Source organism: Vanacampus margaritifer, chromosome 13 (assembly GCF_051991255.1).
Source record: "Vanacampus margaritifer isolate UIUO_Vmar chromosome 13, RoL_Vmar_1.0, whole genome shotgun sequence".
Classification (NCBI taxonomy): Eukaryota; Metazoa; Chordata; class Actinopteri; order Syngnathiformes; family Syngnathidae; genus Vanacampus; species Vanacampus margaritifer.
This window is the reverse complement of record NC_135444.1, coordinates 6,555,713-6,576,612: the sequence shown is the minus strand read 5'-3', so window position 1 is coordinate 6,576,612 and position 20,900 is coordinate 6,555,713. Positions and strand designations below refer to the sequence as shown.

At 38.1% G+C, this 20,900-nt stretch overlaps 1 protein-coding gene across 2 annotated transcripts in view; it reads left to right on the top strand.

Annotated features, from left to right (window-relative positions):
• Positions 1-20,900, top strand: part of nek7 (NIMA-related kinase 7) — an 85,320-nt gene that overhangs the window by 41,540 nt on the left and 22,880 nt on the right. For both annotated transcript variants that reach the window (XM_077584503.1, XM_077584502.1), the window contains exons 5-8: positions 2,759-2,869; positions 9,601-9,709; positions 10,640-10,747; positions 17,448-17,542. In XM_077584503.1, coding sequence (XP_077440629.1) covers positions 2,759-2,869; positions 9,601-9,709; positions 10,640-10,747; positions 17,448-17,542 — 423 coding nt within the window. The remainder of the gene's footprint in view (positions 1-2,758; positions 2,870-9,600; positions 9,710-10,639; positions 10,748-17,447; positions 17,543-20,900) is intronic.

The window sequence follows — 20,900 nt, the reverse complement described above, 5'->3', positions numbered from 1 at the left end:
GTTTTATAATCACTTAAGTGTTACACAAACATGGACATCAGCATGGAGGAGATGAAAAGGTTTTCATAATTCTAATTCAATAGTTGTAAATATAAATTAAAAAGCTTCTGAATTGTCAAATTGCAATAAGTCAGGTCTTTCATAAATGTAAGAAAATATTTTTAAATTCATGTGAACATTAAATTTCAAGAAAATGGTAATATACGGAAAAAAAATTGGCCTTTGAAATTCTATTTTATTGTTCATTTATGGGGGAAAAAGATTTTATGAATCGATATCACGCTTGAAAAGGACAATCGATTCAATATCTATTGTTTGATTTTTTTATTTTATTTTAAACCCAGCCCTAATCTAAATGACAATGGTGTTCCATCAGTTCAAAACTTAATTGAAGATTAGGTCATTTTAAATGATCAGTTGGCCTTCCTAGATATCAGCTTCTTCTTTCAGCCACATCTATAGCTCACGGAATACAGCATGCACGGTTTTATGTCAAGTAATTACACACGCTGGTGGGTCCCAGGCTGTGTGTGCAATTACATAATCATCTAAACCTCTGTGATATTTCCTAATGAATGATTGTTGTTTTACACCAGGCTTCCATCCGTCATTAGCATCAACATCTGCATGTGAATATATCTCCACAGTCCTCTGTATCTTTTGCCTGAGGTTACAGTTATTATGGCAGCGGAATGGGTCGGGTGGGCTTGTCATCGCTCTCTGGCTGTGCTACAGTGTGAAGACATGTCGAACTGACACGCTGAGCCAAATATACATCTGGCAAGGGAGATGACAAGGGAGGGCGAGGGAAAGATGGAGACGTGGGGAAGGTAGAAGGGAGGACAAGTGAGGAGGATCAGGGAGGGATGCGGAGATGGGTGGAGAGTGCAGTGTGGTGCAGTGTACTGTACAGAGCCCTCTTTTCCCTTCTTCTCTGCATCATTCAGAGCATGAACATTTCTTTAATCACAGTGCAGAAAGCAAAGCCACGTGGAGGACGTGTGTCACACTGCTCTGTCTCCTCGTGTCTCAGACCCCCCCCCCCCCCGACAATGCCACAGTGCCATGCCACACAGGGCCTCGTCTTAAGCTCTCTATATATCATTCCCTTGTCACTAATATCTTCTTTAACTTTGTTCACTTTGCCTTTCCCTGCTGTCTCCATTTAGTTCTTTTTCAGCGTTTTACCCTATCAGGGTTTGAAATTAATGGTGTCCTTCAGGCTCCGCATGGCACCTTCCCGCTCTCTTCCCTCTTCTTGCACTGGATGGATGCACTTTGTTTACAACGGGAAATGTTGTTCTTGCCTTATTGACCAACCAACAGGAAGGAATCGCAGCCGAGATAAGCCCAGCTTGTTTTTCTGACTGCCAGCCATGTCAGCCTGTCAAGCGTGTATGTGTGTGTGTGTGTTTGCGTGTGTGTGTGTTGTTTCGCACGAGTTGTTGTCATCACAGTTAAGAGGGGTTGTTGTGACATGTCACCCAGCTTTGTCACACTAGAGGACAAAACCGTTTCGTTAGGTCCATGGGTATGTATAGGGATTACAAATACAGCATGTATTCAACTGTTTCACTTCTAATTGGTTGTCCATGGCGGGGCTTCAGACTGTGATCAAATTATCTCTTATTGTATCTTGCAATTTTTATTTAAGGCTGTCTTGAATATTTCGTCTGTTTGATTTTTTTCATTTACCTCAGGACTCTGCGCAGGTCACTCACGTTGCTCCACACCAAATCTTTTTAAATATACCTTTATGGAATTTGCTTTATGCACTGGGGCGCTATCATGCTGAAACAAAGTTGAAGGCATAGAAATGTCTTGGTGATCGAATTCAATTGGTTAAGATGCATGTGCCAACATTTTTGCACAAAAAGAAAAGAAACATGTTGTCTTGCCGATTTTAGCACATGAGAAACACGTTGTTCAACAATATGAAGATGGACATTGTCAACAGCACATTACACAAGGTAATAGGGACAAAAGTCGAAATAACACACACAAAAAAAAAAGTCAATTGAACTCCACAGATGGTGGAGCACCATAACAACAAATAGTGAGCAATTCAGTAAGCAAGCAGTATCAGGCAGGCAGCACTCTCTGAAAGCCTCTTTGGGAGGGTTTGAAGCTCTATGGGGGACAGAACAAAATATGTTGCAGCCAGAACACAACGTAGCTGCCCCCCCTTGGGATACCATTTTCCAAAAATGAAGCGGTCTCTTGCAGATTATTTTCAAAAGCAAAATGAGGAGCGTGGAGGAGGAGACTGGCGGAAAGTGAAGCTTATGAGAAGTTCCGTCTCAGATGCCAGTTGATTTTAGGGGTGAGATTGGGGAGCGAGTGACTTCCAGTGAGAAGAAAAACTTTGAGTTTGATTCAACAATGCTATTACCCATGGATGCAAGGAAATTTTACTGTGTGCTTGTTTGATTGTTGTCTGTTGGGATCTATTCTGAACTTACTACCTATATAAGCAAAACTTTACATTTTGAAGCTCAAAACCTGTGAAATTGAATGTTAGCTAATGCTAATGAATGTAAAATGCTTGTGTGCTAATGTGACAATTGGAAAAGGTTGCTAGACTTAGTGCCAACAAATCCAATAGATTTATTGGTCATATTGTACTTGTGAAGTTTACCTCAATCACTTCAGGTGTGAATGGATATATATAAAAAAAAAGCTATTTTATTATATATAAAAACCAGATTGCTCTACTTTTATTTATTTCTCTGTTGTATTTCTTCTCTTTCTCCCACAGCAACTGAACCATCCAAATGTGATAAAGTATCATGCGTCTTTTATTGAGGACAATGAGCTAAACATAGTACTGGAGCTAGCTGATGCCGGAGACCTCTCACGTATGATCAAGGTAAGTGACTTCCAACTGCAGCAGGTTTAAAGAATAGTATAGTCTTGGCTTTAACACACACCAGTATACTGAGTAACAGAGAGAGATTGCTTGTTACTTATTGTAGCAACAACTCCCCTCCAACAGTATAGGAACAGTTAGGCCAATCATTTTTTTTGTTTTAGACAGAAAACGTATGGTTGATATTGTAGACAGAAAACATGTGAGGTTGATAATAAAAGATGAATACAAGATGAGAGATCAGTATTACATCTAGATTCAAAGTAAAACTTTAAAGAAGCATTATTTGTTTCAAGACACCACATGTTTAGTTGAGGAAAAGTATCTTAACGGAGAGACTTAAAATTGGATTCAAGTGAATGCAACTAAATATTTAGTTCGGACACACCTGTCAGTTGCATTTTAAAATATTTTAAGTGTATCAGTACTGTAAATACCTAGAAATCAACGCTGACATCTTGATCTCTTGTCTCGTATCCAACTGAAATCAGTCCACAGCAAAGATTAAGGAATTGATCTTAATATTTCAATAATTTCGAAAAAGCGAGTGTCTATACCTGCACGTTATATGGAGCATTCTGATCAATTATTCATACAAATCTCTCTGGCAGAATGCACTGGAACAAAGTTACTTTTCAGACCACTCCCCGACTTCTATAATGTTACAGTGTATAGCATTGTTGCAATTGTGCTAACATGTAGCTCAGATGTCTGTCACTTTCTGTGCACTGACTTTGGTTGACAATGCGACAAGGAGCCCAGCCAGTTGTCACTTGTGACATGAAGTAAAACGTCAGGTTGAGAAGCTGGAGAATAATCAGATTGAATTGGAATTGAATTACCCATGAATGATTACAACAAATAAGACTTTTACTCTGTTTACCTTACAGGACGTAGCATATCTTCTCCCAACAGGACACTAATTTACATGATAAAAAAAAGAAAAGATGAATGACTGCATTGTTATTTTGTACATAGTTAGATACAATATCAGATATAGGATTACTTTCCATGAAATGAGCAGCATCTTAAAGGAAAATGTCTGAAAATAAGTACCAGTTCTCCTCCATATTGCCTCCCTATTGAGTGTAATGGAATGTTGACTTGGAAATAGCATCCGAGACATATGGCCTTGTATAACTGAAGGAATGGAGGCAGGAGGTCTGTGGTTTTTTTCAAGACTGGATTTTTGGCTACCTGGACAGTGAGTCAAACTGAATCATACATTCCGTAATGTAACCAAAAACCAAATATTATAAGACCCCCTAAAATCTTCTTTAATCTAAATAGGCTGTGTGGACATCTGTCTCAAATGGAGAAAGGAAGTTGGGAAGAATAAAACAATGATCATAGGCAATAAAGTTACACATGTTTTTAAATGTGCACAGACCTGTATGTGAACAACTACTGTTTGTACACACATAAGGTATCCTCATTTTCACTTGTATGCAATATTTGTCTTGTCTTTTTTTTTTCTTACATCAATTAGTGTGCACCAATTACCGGTTACCAAGTCGCACTCTCAACCTTTAGTGTAGAAGTCCTCAATTAAAAGTTCAGAGCTCCGAGGAAAAGTGTTTTTTAACAAGGCATCTTAATATCCCGGACAACAGAAAAGTACAGCAATTTAGTATCAACAAAACCAAATGCCCGAGTGTAAGTATTTAACTACTTTTTGAGCAATGCAAAACCGCTATAAAGAAAGCAAGGTAAGCATCCGTAGCGTTCCTAAAGGGACGATCAAAACTCTGCGTCTGGTGAATGACGAGATTGAATTGTTTAACACTAATACTAAAGTGTTGTGCACTAAAGAAAGCTCTAACCTCACGTGTCCCTAAACCAACTTTCTCTTGTGTTATAGCCAAATCCACATCTGATAAATTTCTGTCATTTTGTAAACTTTAGCCAATTAGCACAATGGTAGTAATACTGAACCTATTTAAATACTGTCTCTCTATGAAGTGTCAGAAAAGTTTCTTGACTTGTCAGAAAAGTTCATTCACAAACTATAAACTACAAGATTTCCCCATCGATGTGGGCCAGACAATCAACCAGCATGTCTGCAAAGACATCCTGTGATGTTTGCTTTCTCCTGTGTGTAAAAGAGGCAAAAGTTGTGTCAAGACAACAACTTTCACCATGATGTGTCTCCTCACAATGCCTTGAGCATCCGAGAGGAATACTGTTGCGCTGGAGCAACCCCTCACCCAACTTGGCTTTAAGGTTGGGTATTGTTTGGTTTTATCTGATACCGGAGCCTTCTTGGTACTTTTTAAACTGTAGGGATGTAACGATAACAGCAATATCGTGATATTGCGATATTAAAACTGCCACAATATATAGTTGTCGTCGTGTCACAATATTAAAAGCAGCATATCTGTTAAAAAAGTTGGGTTGATTTACATTTGTGCAGTTCGAGCACCCTGTGGTGGTTTGTTTTTAGTGCAGTTTAATTTTAACAAGGCATGTTTTAGCCCTTTTATGTTTAAATATGTTTGTGAACAAAGTCAATGTGTAGGAACTCAATGTGTGGTTGAATTTTCAAGTGCCTCAATATAGATATTATATTTATATATTTTTATATAAAATTTATATTTTTAGAATTTTTATTGCTGTAATTTACAAAAGCACAATATTGTGGGGTTTTTGTGTGTGTATGTACTCATATTTTTAAATTATTGTGACTTTTTTTTTGTATTGCCAATCTCTCCACAATATCGTGATAATTATCGTATTGTGCTCTCATATCGTGATATGAGAGCACAATATTGTGATGTTTGGATATTGTTACATCCCTATTAAACGATTCTCATTCTCCGTACCTAAAAAATGCAAAACTGCATGTTTTCTCAAAAACAATACCATTTTATTTGCAGGGTTACATTGAACATAATATTATAAATAAAGTTGAAAGGTGTTACTGTGGTAACTTGAAAGCCGGAAATAAAAATATTTCTATCAAAATAGTTTAAAAGATACTTCTAACTCTTCAGGTTACTAGTAGTAGCCCATTGTGATCAACTCACAACTCAGAACATTTAACAAAAACACAGCCCGAGGCAGGAGGTATATTTGAGACACCTAGCCAACAATCTTGAGCTAACTTTTCTGTTGTGTCCCTGTGAACATTTTACATACAAAATAAACGACTTTGGAGTTTCACATAAAGCAGAAAGTGAGCACCAACGTACATGTTTGTCACACACAGGCTGTTGAATGGCAACGGTGTTTGCTAACAAGTTTGCTTAGCTGAAGAAGAGGAAAGGCTGCCGTCAGTGTCATCAATGTCATCTGCCTTTTCAAACATACTGGCGGTGGCAGGGCTGCGAGTGGGGCTTTGTTTTATTTGTCCGAGTCCGACTGCTGCTGCTAAAGTGCTTGGATTTTCGACACGTAAATTGTCAATTGCACTGCTCAGCTTTTATACGGACTCCATGAGTCGCCAAATGTTTCATCAAATTTGAGGTGTTACCTCCCTTGCATGCAAAAGTTTTACTACACCTGTTGCATGTTGCACTCCCAAAGTCATCCTTCATCGGTGAAAAATTAAGGCAAACTTTCGACAGTTTTTTTTTTTTCATTTCAAGGTGTTGCGTAGCGCAGGTCATGCAAATTGACACCGGAAGAGCAAGGGGGCGTTGCAACAATAAAAGTTGGTCACCGAAATGTTTGTTTTCATTCGGTCTGGTTACTACCGTTTAAGTCAGATCCGGTGTCATATTAGTACCGAGTTTCGATACCCAACCCTACCTAGCTTCATGGGATTTTCATGCACCCCCCGACTATATCCTAAGATGAAGAAGCCCATCAAAGCACGTGGATGACATAATCAAAATTACTATGACTACGAGGCTGCATAGGATCCTGGAATAATCCTTCCAAGAATTCATGAAGGTGTGGCAGAAAAAGTGTTTAACACTCAAGGGTAATTACTTTGAGTGAGAAAACTTGTAAATATATATATTTTTTTATCAACTAGCCGTGTTTTGAGATGAAGTCGAACAGAAAATAAGTATGCTCAAGTTCAAAAGTATTACCAATTGATTCTGGGGTTCCCCTTGTTTTTAGACTAAAGCCTTTATTTTTATTATGTCTGCCGGTGAGGCAAATTGGTGGTTTGAATTTATAAAGCCTGGTCTTCTTTAATGCATAAATGATGCTGCAGTGTTTTATCAGCATAGCTAGACAAGCTGCTTGCAGTCAGACTCAGCAGCATGTCCATACAGTTCAACACAGCAAATTAGGAGAAGCGAGGATTAGCTGTACAAGAGGATGAACACGGAGGGCTGAAGAATCTCATGCACGCACACACACACACACACACACACACACACACACACACACACACACTGAACAATCATGACAATGAAAGATTGTTTATGGAGCCATGATACTAACAAACACAAACGTGCCTTGAGGAAAGAATATAAGGTGCATTTGCACTGTTCTGTCCCTCTACCGTAGGTCCTGACAAACAGCAGTTTGCTTCTTGTCCTATCTTTGACCAACACTCGGACATGAAAATATTTTTTTAGGTAACAGTGGCATAGCTATTTTAAATGCAAAGGCACACATTATTGATCGTGTTGTATGCATTCTGAAACAGAATGACTCCAAATGTATGCATTTAACATTTGTTTATTTCATTCATTATTCCTTTCAATGTCTGTCATTCCTTTTCTAATTTTGTATTTCTCTCAATCTGGCCATCTAAGAATTCAAATGAAATCAAATGGCTAAATTTGCATGCATTTACAGAATATTGCATATAATGTGCCGTGTTTGCAGTTAAAGGCGTAACGGATAGGATGGTGGTGGGCATTTATGTGCACCCCCATTGACATCAAACAGTCCTCTGATATGGAAATGGGAGGGCAAGGGAAGAATGCCTTCTTAGTGGGGCTTTGTTAGGATATAGGCCAAGGTCTATCTATCCTTTCCTTTTTCCATCTACCTCTATCATGATCCTTCTTTCTTTTATTGTTCAGTCAGGCTGTTCACCCGTGGAATTAACCAAAATGTCTTTCTTTGTGTTTATCTATTGTGTTGTTGCTTGTACTGTAAGAGGCTATGCAAAGTACCGTAATAGCATTTGAATTGCGCTGTGCTGTGACTACAACACAACAAACGACAAATATTGTACCAAGTTTAACCGACAAGCCCTCGTTTTAGCTTTTGCCTGGTGTTAGATTGTGTGGATTATAGGTTTTGCGAATATGTATAGTTTTTTGTGCACTAAATATCACTTTTTAGATTTATTCTGCTTAACAATTTTTCCTAGTTCTGCAGCAATCAATGAAATCACAATATCTTGTTATGACTGACTTGAAGACATAGGGTGAACCTGCTCAGTCGAGCCCCCGACAAACTCATTTTATGAGTGATTTCAGTGATTTGTTTCTAAATACATTGAATATGTTGGGAAATAAGCGCACAAAAGATGTGCAAAAACTGAGAACAATTTAGTAGTGAATTGTTGCGATATAAAGGAACTTTGTGGTCAAGATGGTCAATTTTTCTATCTCTTGCTCAGGAAAATGATTGGTATTCTTTCATTTATTTTTTTAACATTTCTCAATTATTATTATTTTTTTAGCAATCTACAAGTAGTTGCACCTAGAATACTCCTTTTTGATCGGGGGACAAATCAATAAACTTCGTAGTACTTTCGTAGTACCACAAAGATCCAAGAAACCTTTTTCACTGAGTGTTTCGGTTTATGGTTTCCAACAGTTAACGTTAATCAAATTTTTTATTTCCAATTTTGTGTTTGTAGACAAGGTGGTGACTGCTGCGTGAGTTGTTTTTTTAATCCACCTTGCATGACAAATGTCTCACAAATAAATTCAACAAGAAGCAGACAGCCACTGTACATGTGGCATTGGGCTGTTAGAGTATTATAGAAGAAGACATATTTTTGCAGAAAATGTGATATTTTGTGTGTGTTTCATTCCATTCATATTGTCGCACTGAAACTATGCTTCTGTAAAGCATTGCCACATTATAGGTATTTTATGGCGGCAGTTGATATGCTACAGCGTCCCAAAAAGGGAAACACTAGTATGTTACTGGTAACCTTTACAAATTTTGACAGCCCAAAAAAAAAAAAAGCATACAATATGTTAACTCAAAAAATAAAAGAAATGAAACCCTGAATTAGCTGATCTATTTGTTTACTCACTGCTCTTTGAGCAGGACTTCAGCTGGTAGTTGGTGTGCCATCATGTTGTTAGTTAAAGCTTTGTCTCATTTTAATAAGGGACCACATGCTGGATGAGTCCGATCAGTTCCACCCTCCAAAATAAACTTTAAAAAAACAACTACAAAAAAACAACTGTTACAGTGTACCACAGAAAGCCATACTTAACAAAAGAACTATATGCCAGATGGGAGAGTTTTGGAAGGTACCGCACATTTCCTCTCTTTGTTGCTGAGGGTGCATGTGCTTTCTATTGAAGGCCATAGAGAAAATGAGTAGAGACTTATTTAGGAAAGGGACTGAATGAGACAAAATCTATCTGGGTCCCATTAAACATGGATTCACAGAGTGAGGGACTGAAAATGGGAATGCACCTGGATAGACATATCCAGTACAGAACAATACTTTGCAACATTACTTATACAGTATTGCAGGACACAAACATTTATGTTATTGTTAAAATCTTGTATTTAACATTCTTGTAAAGTAAAAAAAAAAAAATATTGCTTTGTGTGTATGTTATTTCTTGCAGCACTTTAAGAAGCAGAGGAGACTTATTCCTGAAAGAACTGTGTGGAAGTACTTTGTCCAGCTTTGCAGCGCACTTGAGCACATGCACTCCCGGAGAGTCATGCACAGAGGTAGACATGATGAAAAACACTCCATGTATAGTGCTGAACAAATTTATTAGACATTCACCTAGTATAAAGTTAATGCAGTTAAAAATGGTGGTAATGACCAAAATATATAGTTTAATATTTTTTTCCAGTACATAAAAAAGCCTCTTTAATATTACTTACTGTCCATGAATTTTCAAATGTCATGTCATTTTTTGGGGGTTCAGTCACTTTAAAAATATTCTGGTGGTTGAATTTTAATACATTTTGGACTACTCAGAGAACTGTAAACTTAATTAATAAATACTTTTATTATGGATTTCAGAATGTCAGTTGTAGAAAAGACAAATTGTCATGTTCAATTAATTGTACTGTATTCAATATATTATTTTATTGATCTCAGCAAGTTTAACCGAAACAACCCTAAACAGTGTATTTTCATTCATAATTATAGCTTTAAAAATATTCACAATGAGTTTTTTTGTACAAGAGGTTTCAGAACTGTTAATGTTCAACCAAGCATAGGCCAGAGAACAAAGTGTTAATGGTGTGTTCAATAGCACTCCGTCAAATGAAGTCCCTAAAAGCACACGAACACAGCTACAGGTGTGATATACTTCCGTTAGACTGTGTTTGATTAGAGTGGAGGGACACTAATGAATCTGGAGCTCAGAGCTTTAACGACCACTTTACAGAGGCCTGTTGAAAAGCCGCTGAACAATTATACTGTACGGAGTTAATACATTTCAAAGGCTGATGTGGGTTACATTGATATTACTCCAAAAGTGAATCGATGGTTTGTCTGACAAACGCTAATGAAGTCAATATTTTCAAAACTATACTGGCATCATGTAATTGTAAAACTGCAGAAGAATTTGAGTTTGATAGCAACAAACTGACCAGAACTTCGTTTACTATCCATTATCTCTCTTACCTAACTCTTTTCTTCTTCAGATATCAAGCCAGCCAATGTATTCATCACAGCGACAGGGGTAGTGAAGCTAGGAGATCTGGGACTGGGACGGTTCTTCAGCTCCAAAACCACGGCTGCTCACTCTCTCGGTAATTCACGACAGTTTATATGTTCTTGGAAATGAAAGACATGCACTCCATGTTTGTGCACCTAAATGCACACACACACGCTTGCACAAGGCAGCCCCTAGTAATCACCCGCTGTTGGATGTGTTTCATTAGCTATGGTGAGAGCAGAGCCATGTGTCATTTAACCATGCTGCCTACTCAGACTTGTGCCCAACTGCTTCATAGGCCACTTAATTACTTCCTGTTGCGTTGCCCTTTAACCCCTGTACAGATGGATGCAGAGCACAGGCATTTGACGCACAGCTCTGATAGGAACTGTGTGCCGTAAAACAAGATGGCAAACTTTACAATCAGATTTACTGTTAGCGTTAAGAATGTGCCTGTTTGCCAAAGGAAATAAAATCTGATAACACCATATTTTTCTTTGAAGATATGAGAAGCCATAGTAATTAGGATGTTGGCCTTGTTTAAGATTGCACACACAAAAAAAGGGGGGCGCTAAACCGGAGACAAATTGACAGGATGGAACCACATGCTCAATTATATCCTTCTATAATGAGTTGGATGTCGGATGTACTATGAGCCATGTAGCGTGAATCGTTTGGAGTGAAGCCAGTATCAGATTGAGACGTTTGAGTGACAATTAATTTCTAAAGAAACAGACCTAGACATTTGTTTCACTTTTAAGTAGACATGGGGTTTAAAACACAAAAAGGCCCCCGTTTACCTCTTCCTCACTTCAAAGGTGTTTAAAACGGTAGTCTCCCACTTAACAATTTGTAAACTGCCTCCACTAACTGCCATTTATCACTATGACCCTAACCCATCACAGTTAATATACACGGTGCATGTTAATAGGTAAAAAAAAAAAAAAAACTTTTTGTCTAACGTCATTGAATGTTGAATATAACGTATGGACACCTGCAGCATATAGATGACTGTGACCTATATACAGTATGTACAAATTAGTTTTCTTATTAAAATGTATTATTCAATTCTGATATATTCAGATTAACTGCAATTCATTTTAGCTTTTTGGTAATGTTATAAAGCAGCCATACAATTTTCTCTCAATAAGATCTTGAATTGCATTCCAGATGCGCACTGTTTCGTTTGGCCTGCTGAGATGTCCAAGGAGCTGCCCAACATCTTTCTGGCAGTCTCATAGCTGCTTAAATTAAATAGATAGGAATATATCGAACATATTCCGCTGTCATTCACACTGTCTCACTTTCCGATGTCAAAGTGTTATTATCACACACAGGATGCTATTCCAGGCCCCTGTGTAACAGCGGCAGCAGCAGCAGCCCAGATTGTGGAAAAAGTGCGACTCTCATGATCGCTGTGAAAATGTCTGCAATTGCTCATTAAACGTTAAGTCCACAGCACCCTCTTTAGGCTGACCGGGGACAGGCAACCCCATTCCCAGGGGTCAACATAACTAGACTCATTCAAATTCAGATATTTGGATCTCGTCTTACAAAAATAGCCACCTAATATACATGCTTATTAACATTTGTATCAGAGAGTCATATTTTCATCTATGTTCATAAATAATCATTTACACATACTGTTATTTCCGTGTGCCAGAAGCCCTCCCAGCTGCATATTTTCAGATGTACTCTCACAATATTAATAGTATGTGTCGTTAATACTCAACCCTATATAAAAGTGTGATGATTAAAAATGAAGAAAAAACTCATCAACTCAAATAACACAGGAGGAAGTGTGCAGGGGGCTCATTCTTTAACCCAATGCCCTTGGCATTTCCTGTCACAGCCATTGTCATTTCATTGTCACAAGTTTCTTGTCATTCTTTAATAGTCTTCTACCTATGTCCACAGCTGAGGTGTGCAGCATGGGGATGCAAAAGAGGAAAAAGTGAAGCCAGAGCATAGTGACAGACTGAAAATGGGGCAAAAAATGGAGGTGCAGATAGCCAAGAAACTGTGAGAAAGAAGGGCAGAATGTGTCCGGTGCTGGAAAAGAATCTGACTGTTTGACAGTAAAAAGAAGGAAGAAAGCTTAGCAAAAAGAAAAAGGCACGGCAGGAAAAATAGCAGTGGCAATGAAGAATGAGTAGGAGGAGCTACAGTATATATTTGTGCATGTTTGCACAGTCGTGTCCCGATGTGGCTCTATAATAAGCCCAGTCACCGCACTGAGCAGTAGAAGCGATGGTGGTCCAGCCAGTGAGTCTGTCAGCTAAGCTTTAAAACTAATGGCCAACAGTCTCCCTTTTCATCTCATGCACACTCGCATAGACTACTTCCAGTGACACGTAAATTGTTACTTTCTTATACTCGTGTATATTGATGTAATCTGTCCACGGCCATAACAGCATATAGAGTGCTGAAAAAAATTATTAAATCACCACTCTGTGTAAAATGTATATCAGAGCACATGATTGTCCCAGTGAGCCAACTCAAATTTGGTGGTTAAAAAGGTGAATCCAGTATGAAATTCACCATTCCTGCTCAGATTGGTCATGTGAGAATGAAATGGTCCACATTAAAAGCTTACTGATGCTGGATGATCAGATTATGACGAGTGGTCCCATAAATTTGTTAAGCACTGTAGATGCAACATTATGTGGGAAAAAGCTGCACGCAAGTATAACTACTTAAGACACTTTTGCAGCTTTTGTGAGCAGAAGATCATCTGCAGTGTAGGCTTGGTAAAGTGAGAGAGAAAAGAACAAAAGAAAGATGGCAGCCAGAAAGCTGACATAGTCATTAAAAAAACAAGACTTAAGCCAGAAATATGTAGTATAATATACCTGTAATTAACACCTTTAATGAGGGCAGTGTTAACGATGTGAACTGTGGAATGAGAAAATACAGAGAAAGGAGAACACAAGCTGGAACACTCTGAGGAGACTGATATTGGAGATAAATCTGATGATTTAGACATGTATTTATAGAAATACAAGCATATTCTTTAAAAAGCCAGCAACAAAGTTGTACAGACTGGTAGTGCCAAAATCAGAACTATGGCACAGTAGGACATATAGGAAAAGCAATGAATTGCATGCGACTACATCTACACTGCCTGCTATGATACTTGAAAATGTTGAAATCTGTCAAAACCTGCAAAAAAAGACAAAAATCTGCTAGGAAATAGTGACAACAACCAGTCAATAAATCACTGAATGCATTAAGGTCCTGAATACATTAAATAAATGCTAATTTAATATAAACCCAGTAGGACTCAAAGGTCTGCTGACTGGGGTCAATTGGTGGAGCCCAGAGTTCAAAGAAAACGTGGTGAAGCAACACTTGTTATGCTGCTCGCAAATGGAATAAGCGGCCAACAAAAGTCAGCCCCAAGTGTATTTTTTTTTTTAATCCAAGTTAAAAATTATGCTTTTCTGTCCATGCCCATGATTGTCTTTTAACACATTTTTTAAAAATCAATTTTGGGGAAAAAACTTGTTCTTGCACTGTACGTTCGATCAGCAATTTTTGTTACCTTTTCAATGTCTTTAACTCTGTAAATCCTTTTAAATGTCGTACTTTTACATTATGTGAATCATAAGTGTACCTCATGTATGAAGTGCACTACATAAATAAAGAACATAACAAATCTGATAGTCAAATCCGGCATAAAAGCTTTTTCAGCTATACATTTGTACAAGTGTAGGAAAAAATAGTTCACTGTTAATATTACCTTAGTTTGAGTGGAAAGAGAAGTTAATCTCTGTACACACGACAAGTAACAATAGGTCACATTCATTAACTGCATACATACATTTGTGCGTCAAACGTGCATACAAATGTGTGATTTATAAATATCTTTGCAGTTGATTGATCGGCTGATTCTTTTTTTATTTTCTATGCATATTTTGTTTACTGAATTCTCCACTTTAAGTTTGGACTTAATTAAAAATTACTGACATCATTATTATATGTTGTTAGGTTCTTTGTTCAAGTTTTCTGATGATACAAACCTTTTAAAAATAAGCAAAAGATTGAGAAAGTTATGGATGTATAGGGGCAACGTTTTTTATTATATTCTGTAATACATTTTTTTAATTTCTGCACAATGATGATGGGTTATGCAAATTAAGGCGCCAGGGACATGCGCTGTCATTTACAATAAATTCTGATTTGTCAACATACGCACAGTGGTGTGAAGAAAATAGGCCGGTACACTCATGTCGTGAACTCAACTATGATTTTACATATTCGCTTAACGTGTGAGTATGGACATCCCTACGCAATTTTTTTGGTAAATCAGGCCCAGTATCTATTCTGGTGCACAAGTTTTAAGGTACGTACTATGAAAATTCCTTACTTAAAACCTCTAGTTGAGGCTGGTCCCTTTTGGAATATGTGTACCAAAAAATTCCAAATCAAATGAGAATATGTTCCACTGTATCCCATTAGAGAAGAAAGGTAGTAAATTAAATGTATACAAAATGTGAATAAAAGTCCAATTCAAATTTCACACCTCTGCTGGTTGCTAACCACCTAAATTCAAATGTTCAAATGATATCTGTATAAAAGTATGTCCGTTAAGCAGTTAGTTACAAGTGCCTAACATAGAGTAATTAACATCTCACCTTCTACGTCTCTTAAATTGTTTTATGAAAAATCCAATATTGTCCAAGTCATTGTTAAAAATAGAAATCAATCCCAACATGACTTTCAATTTATTTTAGATGAATAACTAATGAGCCCTTAATTTAGCATGCTGAACCAGCTTCTACCCAGAGAGGTTTTCTTTGTATGCAACAATTAACATAAGAGAGGCTGATTCTTTTTAATCAGCTAATAATGAATGTTATGGGAGCTTGTTTCGACTATCATGAGACCACACACAAGTGCGCACATGCTAGAAAACCAGCCTGATGACCAATTAGAGCCCCCTGTTTATTCCTCACTCTTCAACTTTGCTTCCTCACCACCTCTGCAGAAGTTTTTTTTTTTAAATGACAGGTAGCACTTCATTATTCATAAAAAAAAGTGATTTCTAAGCCCAAGTATACATTCTTCAAAATGTCATTTCATTTCAGCTTCCATTACCTAGTGACTGAACACATTAGTGAATAGTGTACTATATGCGGTTTTAGTTTATTGAATGCTGTACTAATTAAATTTACACTACAGTAGCCTGTTAATTCACAGTGACTTTTTTGTACTTATACAGTACATTTAAGTAACCCCACAAGCTTTTTAGTGCCAAATTTTCATCACTAAGTCTTCATGCAAGGGAAATGTTTTGTTTGAGCACAGTATTCTGACAAAGAAAATGTGCTTTGCCCAATTATTTTCTGTATTTGACTGTTGCACCAGTATAGACATTCAGGAATTGGTGCTGATCTCCCATTTAGGATTGCTTAACTCTTGCGGCCAAAAAATGTATGAATATGTTTGATTTTAAATATTACCATGCTTCCAAACACGTATTTATACATTTTATGTTTTTTTTTATGCTAGAGCATACAGAAGGCTTTGATGCAGCTTCTGAACTGAAGAGAATCGCTTTTTGCAACATGGCCTTGTTTGATCTCTTATATTCTGCTGCCACCTGTTGGCCGTTTTTGTAATAACTACCATTGCTTCAACCATGAGAGGCTGCATCAAAACCTTCTGTATGCTCTAGTATAAAAAACTTTTCTTTTTTTTTTAAATGTATTAATACGTTTTTGGGACACTGGTAATATTTAAAATAGAACGTATTGGGGAGCAAATGAGTTAAACAAAAAAGCACTGTAATGAAGCCTAAATGCTAAATTGTAATAATCGAATTATTGCAACTACTCCATGAGGGCAGTTTTTCAGCCTGTTCTCAAAACAATTTTGAACAAAAGTGGTGCACTATTTATTAGACAATTTGTTTTATTTAGGAACGGGGGACTGGAAATATTAAATTATTACATCATTTTATGACAAAAATGTGGATTCTCTCAATCCCTCCAAGTTTCCACATAAATTTGGCTTAGAGTATGTGGAATGAGTACAGGTTAGTAAAATGCCCAACCGTATGTGATTACTGTAATGTAAAACTGCTGCTGGATGCTTGGTTGACTTTTACATGGGAAATCCCAGCAAACAGAAAGCAAATTAAAAAAGCAGCCTTTCAAACTGCAAAGAATGCAGCAAATCTATAAAGCCAGCTGCAGTGTCTTACAGACGTGATGTAAAGCTGTGGTTCCTGTTGGAGTCCAGTTGGGTGAAGGACTGATTCTCTGGAAAGTTGCCAGTCGCCATGGTAGTTTGGGATTCTTGAGTTTCCAAACCAGAACCAGAAACGGGCCTGTTTTTAAAGCTCCATCAATGCTCCTGCGGCGTCTTCAATAGCTGCTGTTTCAGATCATTACCAAGCCCACTAATCAAAAGTGATTTATGTATATTTCGTGCATGCATATACAACTTTGTCGTGCTTTAACAATTGCATGCACTTTATTGCCGTGCGTGGTTATATGCAACCTTTAAATATCATCTTACTTGAGCTGACTAATAATTAATAGGGGCAGTATACTTTAATGACTCCCTGTAGTTTGCCTTACTTGCACTCTTACTAAAATTCCTTGAGTGTTCCTACCTCTGAACTTGTCACGGTTGAAAAGACAGCTTAATTCCTTGTCCGCCGTTTACTGTGTGTGCGTACGTCACAAGGTTTATAAAGTGTGGTAAGCAATGCGAATGGTAATAATCACTGTTCCTCCTGTTCTCTTTTTCCACTTCATCTCTCTGTGTCCCATTCCCTCATCTAGTGGGTACTCCATACTACATGTCACCGGAGAGGATACACGAAAACGGATACAACTTCAAATCGGACATCTGGTCGCTAGGATGCCTGCTCTACGAGGTAAAGTACAGCTAAATATACAAATGTATCAAAACTAGGTTATGGTAGGATTCCATATAAAAAGTTAAAAATAATAATCTTGGACCAGCAAAATAATCTTTTTGTCATCATGCAAGAACGTATGGCTCTGGCCATGCTTCTTTTGGGTACAAGACTCAAATGTTTTCAACTTTGGTTACGTATCTGAGGTGACATGGAATGAGATATTGTATCTAAAAAGTACTTCATAATAAAGAGTAAGAAATAGCTAGACCTTCTCTAAGACAAAATTTGGGGGGGAAATTGAGAAAGAAAGACAAGATGAAAAGCAAATGGGGCAGCTAATAGAATGAAAAGGAAAATTAAGATGAGTGGGGCTTGAAGAAGGAAGACCTATCAGTACTATAGCAGAGACAATTCCATCCATCCGATCAAGGTAGGCCAAACAAAAAGTCTGTGAAGATACAGATTCCGCTATTGAATAGTTACCCAAGCCCTGCACACCACACACCATGCATAATATGCCATTTGAAGAACAGGCCCTTGCTGTCCAAAATGCTTGGGCCCATCGTGCATCCACAATGTGTGGAAACGGTCTCTCTTCTTTTCCTTGCTACTCTGTTCTCCTCCCCTTCTGTTCCATTCCCTCTGCGTGCCTCCCTTTTCCTCACTTAACCTTCAGGCATAAGGAATTCACAGAGACATCCAAGCATGATCCCATTGGTACGCATTGATTTCACTCTCAACATGGCAGGGGCTGAGGATTGTGGTGGTTTGTGCGTGTTTGTGAGTATGCTCATATGTGCACCAGCTCCATTTGAAAGCACCTATGTTTTTCTTTTCCCCACCATTCTTGTGCCTGTGGGTTGGATAAAGTCCGAAGGGTCTGTCAATACCTGGTCATTGTATCAGCGTCTATCTTCATCTTCCATTCTGTTTGATCCCGTTCTCCTTGTGTCCAACCTCATTACGTCCTTTGACCCTGCCATGTGCCCCTCAGCCAAATCTCTCCTCTGTGGTAACAGGAGTCATAGGGGTTGTCTCCCAGGGTAACAGGGAAGCTAAGGAGGCGGAGTTTGCTCAACACCAGTTGATGAAAACTACCAACTCCCAAAATTCACTTCCCATTTCACTGGGAAAAATATCAAATTTTTGCATTGGGGTACTAGGGGTGTCAAAATGAGTGCGTAATTTTTTTGTTAATTTAAAGTTATTTTAACACCACAAATTTTTTTTAATGCACAAATAATGACCGCCCCTTACTTGGAAATCCTGTACTGGGGGAATTCCAGTCACGACGCAGCAGACACGTCCACGTCAAAATTTTGCAGTTATAAATTTAATCATAATGCATATATTTGTGGAGACTGTTGTCAAGTTGTATTTTACAATTGTAACAATGTGCAGAATTTCACAAGTTACTTCATGTTAAAGATTAGATAGCTCTTAATATGAAAAGCAAAATGCACTGAGCTGTCACCGTCTTACAAATGCAATTATGCCATCTAGTGGCAGAAAAATGACCAACACAAATCAATATCACACCTGGTTTTTACCGTACAGTACATCTTTTTTATGAATTGTATGAATGACTCGCACCCAAAATCTGCATTCAACATTCGTGTTAACATCAGCGAAGGATATATGAATCAATTCGCATCTTGTACTTTTCCGGATTCAGGAGCCGTACCATGGCCAATGGCAGAACCCAGGATCCAGTGTCCAAATCTGCTAACAACTTCTATGACCTCTTTTGACTCTATTCCGAAACCTTTGATTCGCCATTTGTTTTTAGTGACCCAATTTGCTCAATTCGAGTCACCACCGATTTGTGTACATCCCTTGTATGTCCATAACTCACAATCTCCCTTTTGGCACACACAATTTATACATACGGACAATTTATTGTAGTAGAGGAGAATACCTTTAGCGGGCCATTTATCCCTCTAAAATGAGTCTGTGTCTCATTACATCCCCGCTCTATGTATTAATGTTGTTTTTATGAGACCCAGCAACACATTTACATTTGATGAGCTGCCCCACGGCTAAGGCTGTGTTTCTGATTGTGGACTTTTATTTATTTATTTATTTATTTTAGAAGAAATGTAAGCCTTTAATTTTTTTTACACAGTATTTATTTTTGTAGCTTTTGCCAGTACTATTTTCTTTTATAATGTAACCTAAAATTATTTCACCACTTTTTGCATTTGAATTTTTTCCCAATTTAGCCTTATAGGAGAGAAGAAAAGTAAAATGTAATTATTTCTCTAAAATCAACTCACCGAAATGCCAAACAGATACATTTTAGAAAGTCCTCCTCAGTGGAGCGTCATACAGATTCTGGTAAATAAATCGACCGGTCTACTCCTACCGTTTCCTTTCTCATTAATGTGTCAAAGTTGAGGAATCATGGCTCCACTGGGAGTAGGTGTATTTTTAATGACTGTCCTCAGACACTCTGACTTTGTTCCTTGATGAATATATCATCATAAAGAAACATGAAGGACCAAAGTGAACATAAAAAAGTCATGCTTTCTTTACTTGGACAGAATGTGTGCGTGCATGCACACGTGTGAGAGAGAGTGGGACCGGATGTACACACGCTTAATTTATGTTATTTGAAGATAGGGTGTTGACCAGCGTTAATGTGAACAGGCCTTACGGCCGCTAAAATAAGCAGGAGAGACAAAACAGAATTAGAGTTATTTTAACTCAAATAATATTTTTCGATAACTTGGGTAAGTTTAGGATAAGGCCTGCTGAAGAAAAGACAGACTGTTCCTCTTTGTGTGTCTGTGTGTTCTACCACCGACGACTCGCACCCCTTTAGACAGCAGGCATGCGTCCGCATTGAATCTTTCTCGAATATCAATGAACCATGCACTCTTTCGCTCGCTCTTTCTTTCTCGCACACACACACACACGCACACACACACACACACACACGCACACACACGCACACACACACACACACACACACACACACACACACACACACACACACACACACTGGGGCCTCAGAGGTCAGACAGTGAGTCAATCATCTAACCCGTTGCAATGACACAGAAAAAAATGAGCATGCGTTTGTGTGGCATGCATCTTTATGCGTGTGCGTGCGAGCACAGGGGGGCCAGCAGCTGTCAGGGGCGAGGAGCAGCAGACACTAATGAAGCAGATGAATAGTGCAAAAACTCCCAAATAAAAACAGGACAGTTGACATTTTTCATCTGTCAAAAGTAGAAGATGCATGAAAATACGTTGGGGTCTTGTTTAACCCTTTGCCTCCTGGTATCTGCTGGCAGATCCCCATAGCTCCGCCCCCCCACCACTACCACCACCACAGCCTCCTGTGTGTCTGTTTGTCTCCCTCTCTTTTTGT